Here is a 7,585-nt window from a genome sequence, read left to right on the forward strand (position 1 = left end):
TTTTTTAAGATTTATTTATTTATTATGTGTGAGTACACTGTAGCTGTCTTCAGACACTCCAGAAGAGGGCGTCAGATCTTGTTACGGATGATTATGAGCCACCATGTGGTTGCTGGGATTTGAACTCCGGACCTTCGGAAGAGCAGTCAGGTGCTCTTACCCACTGAGCCATCTCACCAGCCCCCTTTTTTCAGTTTTTAATTTTAATTTTAGTTATTGAGACAGGGTCTCACTGTAAAGCCCAGTTGGCTTCAAATTCACAGAGATCCATCTCTGCCTCCCAAGTGCTGAGATCAAATGTGTGCACCACCACTGGCCTGACTCAAGTATTCTTTTTCCATGCATTTTTTATCCCTCATGATCTCACTGTGCAACCCTATAAACGGATAAGACAGGTCAGTCATTCCTATTTTGTGGATGAGAAAACCGAACTGGGACTGATCATGGCCAGGTGTACAGACTACAAGGGATGCGGGAAAGCCTCGAGCCTTCCACCCTAGGCTCATCATCACAGAGGCCCCGGCCAGCACCTACCTTGTGCACCCAGTCCTTGCAGTCATGGTCCTGCATGCACTTATCCAGCGCCCCAGCAGACAGCACCAGTACAAAATTGCGAGCCGCCATGACACTTTGGATGAGCTTGTCCTCGAATTTGCCGGCTTCCAGCTTCTCCACGTCGATGAATACGCTGAAGCCGTGCAGCTGCAGGTGTACCTTCAGGAGGCTGGGGGGTGGGGGGGAGAGAGTCAACACTTCGGCGGCCTGGAACCAAACCCCAGCCGCCAAACCCGCGCGCCCCTTCTCACCTGGCCAGCTGGGAACCAGAGTTCCTCCGGTAACTGATAAAGACATCTGGGGTGTCTCCACTGGGTTTGCCTCCAGTACAGGGCAGCGGGGAATGTAACATTTCTGGAGTCAAGAAAAGAGACATGTAGATGAGGGTGGCCCTTCCCCACTGCTTATCACGGGGTCCATCATCAGTGGAGACTTGGTCCCCGTCTACTCAGGCCAGTCTGGGCAAAGTGACTTGACTCTGAAAAGGTTGTTATCTCTCAGCAAGCCCTGGGCAGGAAGGATCTGAGCTTTAGGGACACTTGACACGAATCTCTAGCCTTACCTCCCTTCTGAACTGCAGACTAGCTTAGCTAGATGCCCACAAGCACTCCAAACTGCGCCTACATTAAGCCCCGCCCCCTGGTCCTTCTTTCTCGTTCCTACTGGAAACCCAGGCCTCTGCCTCAGCTCCTGCCTAACATTTTTGTCGGTAAATGCCGGTACTTCTCAGTTTATAGTAGTGTCCTGAGACACCCACAGTGACTATAAACAGCTGCACGGGAAGGTGTATTGACTACACCTCCTAGATGTCCTAGCTTACCTTACAGGGCTCCCAGAGCAGCCACCTTAGTCTGCAGCTAAGCAAAAACATCCCATACAAAGACTGCCTCACAAAAATCTAGCTTTCTGAACGCTGTGATGAAAGTGAGCGTGCAGCTGTGCTTCACATCACCACGAAGGGGAAAAGCGGCAGACTAGAGGCAGCGGCATGTCATCCCAGCACTGGGAGGTGGGGGCAGAAAGTTCACAAGCTCAAGGCTAGTTTCAGCTCTACAGCAAGTTTAAGACTGGACTGAACCACACAAGACCCTGCCTGACACACACACATACACACACACACACACACACACACACAAAGCACAAAGCTAAGTGAACGTAATAAAGTAGGATAACAAACTGCATGGTGAGGGAACTCAACTCAGTGGGGCACGCTTGCTTCTCATGTGCAATACGACACACATACACAAAAAAAGGCAACAGAGTATGGAGAATGTAAAGTGTGCAGGGTGGTCATGCCTGCAACCCTGGCCCTGCAGAAGGGAGGAGGCTGGAGAAAGGGGATCTCCAGAGCCCACTGTCCCCCAGCTTAGCCAGGTGAACTCTGAATTCAGTGAGACCCTGTCTCAGAAAAAAAAAAAAAAAAAAGCCAGGCAGTGGTGATGCACATGCCTTTAATCCCAGCACTGGGGAGGCAGAGGCAGATGGATTTCTGAGTTCGAGGCAAGCCTGGTCTACAGAGCAAGTTCCAGGACAGCCAGGGATACGCAGGGAAATCCTGTCTCAAAAAAAACCAAAATTAATTAATTAAAAATTTAAAAATTAGAACAAAACAAAAACATAAGGATTTCATGGTTCTTTATTTTCAAGAGTAGCAATTATTTTTGCCTTAGAACCTTATTCTTAAAAAAGAAAGACATCTTAGCTGGATGAGATGGCACACACCATTAGTCTCAGCTCCTGGGAGGCAGAGGCCAGTGGATCTCTGAAGTTCAAGGGCAGCCTGCTCAAAGCTACAGAGAGAGATTCTGTCTCAAAAAGGAATGAAAACAAAGCAAAGAAAGAACATCAACAGAAGGAATCCTGGAGTTACAGAGGCTGTAACTTTCCTTAAAGCAGGAGAGACATCCCTGGTGCCATGGTGTGTAGTATGTTCTGGTCTAGTGGATGGATAAAATGAAGTGGACTCATCTTCTAATAATATCCATAATTAACACCCACACACATTTGTTTGTCTAGGATGCAGAGAAAAAATAGGCTCAAATCCCAGTTGTCGCTTAATGGCTTTTACAACCTCGGGAAATGTATTCAGATCCTTTTGTTTTTCATTGTATTATCTCTAAAATTAAAACCTACGATGGAAACATTTGGTTACAAGCTTTTCAAAACGCCTCGAGCCAGACACTGCCAGGTTTAAAATCCCAGCACTCAGGAGGTAGATAGAGGCAGGTGGATTTCTGTGAATTCAATGCCAGCCTGGTCTACAAATCGAGTTCCAGGACAGACACAGAGGATCCCTGTCTTAAAACAACAACAAAAACAAAAACAACTAAAAAACCAGCCAAACAGAGGGGGAGAGGAGATCTTAGATTTATGTATTCATGGGGTGGGGTGCCACACAGTGCCTGGGAAGGTCAGAGGACACCTTGTGTGTCTTCTCTCCTATGACATGGGTCATGGAGATTGATCCCAGGCCATCAGGCTTGGCAACAAAGCCTTTGCCCACTGAGACATCTCATCAGCCCCAAGAACCTCTTTTTATTCTTTAAAGGGTTTTTTAAGGTTAATTTAAAATACTGAACTCCCACAGCATAGAATGGTAATAAAATAATTGGGTTATCTGCTTTGTTTTGGTTTTTGAGACAGGATCAGTTTATATAGATAGCCCTGGATAGCCTTGGACTCCATACGTATACCAAGTTCACCTTGAAGTTTCAGCAATTCTCCTGCCTCCACCTCTCAGGTGCTGGGGTTACAGGTGCACACCTCACACTCAGTGCTGAGATTATATGTGAAAAGCTTACTACAAGGTCTTGAGAGGTGACTCAGAAGGTAAGAACACTGGTTGCTCTTCTAGAGGACCCAGACCCAGCGCCCAGCACTCACTCGGTGACACACAATCATTTGTAATTCCAGTTCCAGGGGCTCTGATGCCCTCTTCTGGTTTCTATAGGCACCAGAAGCTCATGATGGTATACATACATATATGCATGCATACATACATACATATACATACAGACAGACATACACATGCTCATGCACACAAATTAGGAACCAATCTTTTAAAAACATGACAGTGATACCTGGGATATATAGTTACTGACCCCTAAGAGCTAAAGAGTAAATTATCCAGTGAAAACAAGTCAGAGAGGAAAAGGAGCGGCCATTGCCCTAGGTTCTGCTGGGACACACCACCAGAACTCAGACTTTGTAAGATGTTGGACACTAGGATAACCCCACCCCCTTACTCCCACCAAAACCACAAATGCTCCACCAACAGTAACCATGTAGGATCCTACCTGTCCTTGCTCAAGCTGCCCCTGCCTGTCCTTCCTGCTCTCCTTGCCCTCACACATCCCTCAAGGCCTGGACAACCCCTCCTCTCCAAGTCTGAACCTGGGTGACCAAGACAGGCAGTGATTCCTCTGGGCTGCACACGGATCCTGGGAATGCTTCCGCCTGTGGCCACCTGCCGATTGTATACCTCCTTACTCCTGTTCTGGTACCCATCTCCGGTGGAGGACTCCTTATGGACAAAAGGAAGCAGACTCTTCCTTACATCCTCGGAGCCCAGTCTAACCCAGTCAGATGCTCCTCCTCAGGGGAGGCTCTGCATCCCCAGCGTGGTCCTCCCCTCCCTTTCAGGATTGGAACTGGAGTGGGTTTCCCAGGTGTGCTCACATACCTCTGGCTGCAGAGAGGATGCGCGTGCGGTGCACCCCCAGGCGGATGCCACAGTCCTCCAGGAGCTGCTGCTCTGATACGCGGTGCAGCAGGGAGCGGTCCAGGCCGCAGCTGACCAGGCCATAGGTGTACTGGCGGAAGCGAGGATCCAGGCTGCCCAGCCAGTCCGCTAGGTTGCTGCGGTCGCAAGTGGCATAGTTGGCGAAGGTCTTGAGCTCCGTGAGCTCCCTAAAGAACCTGCCCAGAAAAGAAAAGACGATGCAGTGCTGATGCTAAGGGTGCTAAGGATGAACAGGGCCTAGATAAGACCCAGCTGGATTAGACAGGCTGGGGCCTCCTTACCTCTTGCGGGTGATGCTTGATTTCATGCCTAGGTCTGTCTGGAGTTCTTCATCTGTGAGTCTTAGAAGCAGGTCACCATCTACCTGCTGCTCCTGGGGGAGGGGGAGGTGTGAGGAAGGCTCTCCCCGCGACCCCAAGATATAAGGGAAAGGAACAGGAGGTTGTGGTGAAGGCTGATGGGACCCCGAAGGTGGCTGAACGCGGGTTTCCCACCCCTAAAAGGCCACCTTGGTACAGCTGGCGTGAAGCCTATAGGGCACCTGGACGCCTGTGCTCAGGACACCCACATAGGCCACGCGACCCTCGGGACGCGCCCTTTCTGTGTAGGGGGAGGTGGCTGCCCGCAGCTCTACCCGAAAGTTCTCGCAGTACTGGGAGAAGCCGATCTGCTGTAGCCAGGTCTGGACCTCAGCCTCCTTCCAGCTGGCCACGCAGGGCAGGATGCGCCTTGGCACCTCCTCGCCCAATAGGCGCAGCGCGCGCTTGGCCAGCGCCGACGTGGTGCCATTTGTAGAGTAAGAAACCAGGCGTTTCAAGCTCTGGATAGCGCCGATGTCGCTGAACACCTTAGGAAGGAAGGTGGATAAGGGCGCCTGAGGTTCCCAGCTCCCCAGCTGCCACCAAACGTGCCCAATCCCATCTCCGGCCTCTGCTCACTAAAAGCCCACCAACTGCCCTAGCCTTCATCACTAAGTCACCCCTCCCACCCCCGACCCCACCTCTGCCATATATTTACCGTCCTGAAACTCAACCACTCTTGATTAGGACCTCCAACTTCTACACCTATACACCCTAGGATAAAGTCTGTAGTTCTCAATGTGACCGCGAGGTGGCAGCGGACCCCTACGCTCCCAGCTTCCCTATCTGTGGTGTTCCTAAACCCTTACTTAGTTCTTTTAGCCTGACTGAAATCCCACTACTTCATGGGGATCCAGATTGATCAGCTACTCCCCCCTGCATTTCGCTTTGATTCCTCCGTAGTTTGGGCCACACCTCCAGTTGGTCCTACTACCACACTCTGAATGTCCCTGTCACTAGATGACCATGGTGCTTCCGCTGGACTACCAGCTGAGGACATGTCTTTGTCACCACTGGAGCCCCATACCTATGATGGAAGATATGGAGTGGGACTCAATACGTCTTTGTTGCTCAATACTGTGTTCATTTGGCCTCGGTGAGAAGGAGCCGAGAAAGCTAACAGTCAGCTTTGCTGCTTAGTGCTGACCAGGGATCCCGCTCCCTGTTCACCACTGTCACCAACTCCCAAGGGACCCCAGAGGAATGTAAAAGAGATGGGCAGTGTAGTGACAGTGTTAAACCTGTCCTGTTGTAAGAAGAAGCCCCACAAGCTCTTTGCAATGAAACCCTCACTAATCCCGTGATAATGACAAGAGTCGCTGATGTGGTCCCAGCTCCCTTGGTTTTCCAAAAAAAGTAAAAACCATGGCCCAGAGGAGGGAAGCCAGCTGTCCAAGATCACACAGTAAGTCAAAGAAGTAGGAGTTGCTGTGGTTTAGATCTTGGGGCATGGGGACCCTCTGTAACTCTGATGACCAGCATTTAGCTGATACCCTGAGGTCCTACCCCAAGGCGCTGTCTCCAGCTGTCATCTCTTTTCCATACTCTAGGTGACATAACTGTCCACTGAAGCTCCCCAACTGGATATCTGCTGGGCACCCAAATCCAACACAGCCCACGGTCTCCTGCCTTTGCTGTGATCTCTTACCCAGTTTACCTCCTTATACTCATGGCCAAGGGCACCTTCAACCCTGCTCCCTTTTCTAAGCATCAGTCCTTTATCTGCCCACACCCTCCCTTCTTTCATGTACTTCTTCTCTACCTGCTTTGGTTGCCTGTTTGTTTTTGAGACAGGGTTTCTCTGTAGCTTTGATTGTCCTGGAACTCCCTCTGTAAACTAGGCTGCCTTTGAACTCACAGAGATCTGTCTACCTCTGCCTCCAGAGTGCTGGGATTAAAGGCTTGCTGTACCACGACCTGGATCCTTCCTCCACTTTCTCAGTTTGTCCCCCCAATATCCACAGCAGTCTAGAGGTACCCTTGTCCCATCCACGTTTATAGCAGCCAGGTTGATCTTTGTAAAACTCGAGGCTCTCAGGGCTGGAGGCATGGCTCGGCAGTTTAGAGCACTGGCTGCTCTTCCAGAGGACACCAGTTTAATTCCCAGCACCCATGGGGCCACTCACACCTGTTAATAACTCCAGTTTGAGGGCTTCTGACACCCTCACATAGGCACACGTGCAGGCAAAATACCAACCAACATAAAAATCATTTTTTTAAAAAATCGAGGATCAGGCTGGAAGGATGGCTCAGTGGTTAAGAGCACTGACTGCTCTTCCAGAGGTACTGAGTTCAATTCCCAGCAACCACATAGTGGCTCAGAACCACCTATAATGGGAGCTGATGCCCTCTTCTGGTCTGTCCAAAGGTAGCGACAATGTACTCACATACATGAAATATATATATATATATATATATATATATATATATATATATATATATATCTGAGGATCTGCAGGACAGTGGAGGTGCAGGCCTTTACTCCCAGCACTCTGGAGGCAGAGGCAAGCAGATCTCTGAGTTTGAGGTAAGCCTGGTCTACAGAGTGAGTTCTAGAAGAGACAAAGCTACACAGAGAAACCCTGTCTCAAACAACAGCAACAGCAGCAGCAGCAACAAAGACAACAAATCGGGGATCTCCTACTTTAAGACCTCTCGGATCTTCCTCTTGTTCCCAAAGGCCAAGTGCAACTTTGAGTCTAACCTTCAAGGCCAAAATGATGGGTCCCGCCTACCTTCTGCCTGCCCCACCTAATTTCTTGTAACTTTTTTTTTTAAGCCCTGGCTGGCCTGGAACTCGATATGTAGAGCAGGCCACCTCAGTCACAGAGGTCTGCCTGCCTCTGCAGACACACGGCCCACACTTGGATATGCTTCACTCTATTCTTTTATTATTATTATTATTATTATTATTATTATTATTATTATT

At 49.5% G+C, this 7,585-nt stretch overlaps 1 protein-coding gene across 1 annotated transcript in view; it reads right to left on the reverse strand.

Moving 5' to 3' along the window:
• The window catches only part of Sarm1 (sterile alpha and TIR motif containing 1), a 24,292-nt gene that overhangs the window by 7,817 nt on the left and 8,890 nt on the right, over positions 1–7,585 (reverse strand). The window contains exons 4-8 of the mRNA XM_021212409.2: positions 4,932–5,144; positions 4,579–4,670; positions 4,238–4,473; positions 807–909; positions 535–724 (exon numbers count right to left, since the gene is read on the reverse strand). Of these exons, the coding sequence (XP_021068068.1) occupies positions 535–724; positions 807–909; positions 4,238–4,473; positions 4,579–4,670; positions 4,932–5,144 (834 nt within the window). The remainder of the gene's footprint in view (positions 1–534; positions 725–806; positions 910–4,237; positions 4,474–4,578; positions 4,671–4,931; positions 5,145–7,585) is intronic.

This window comes from Mus pahari, chromosome 14 (genome assembly GCF_900095145.1).
Source record: "Mus pahari chromosome 14, PAHARI_EIJ_v1.1, whole genome shotgun sequence".
Classification (NCBI taxonomy): Eukaryota; Metazoa; Chordata; class Mammalia; order Rodentia; family Muridae; genus Mus; species Mus pahari.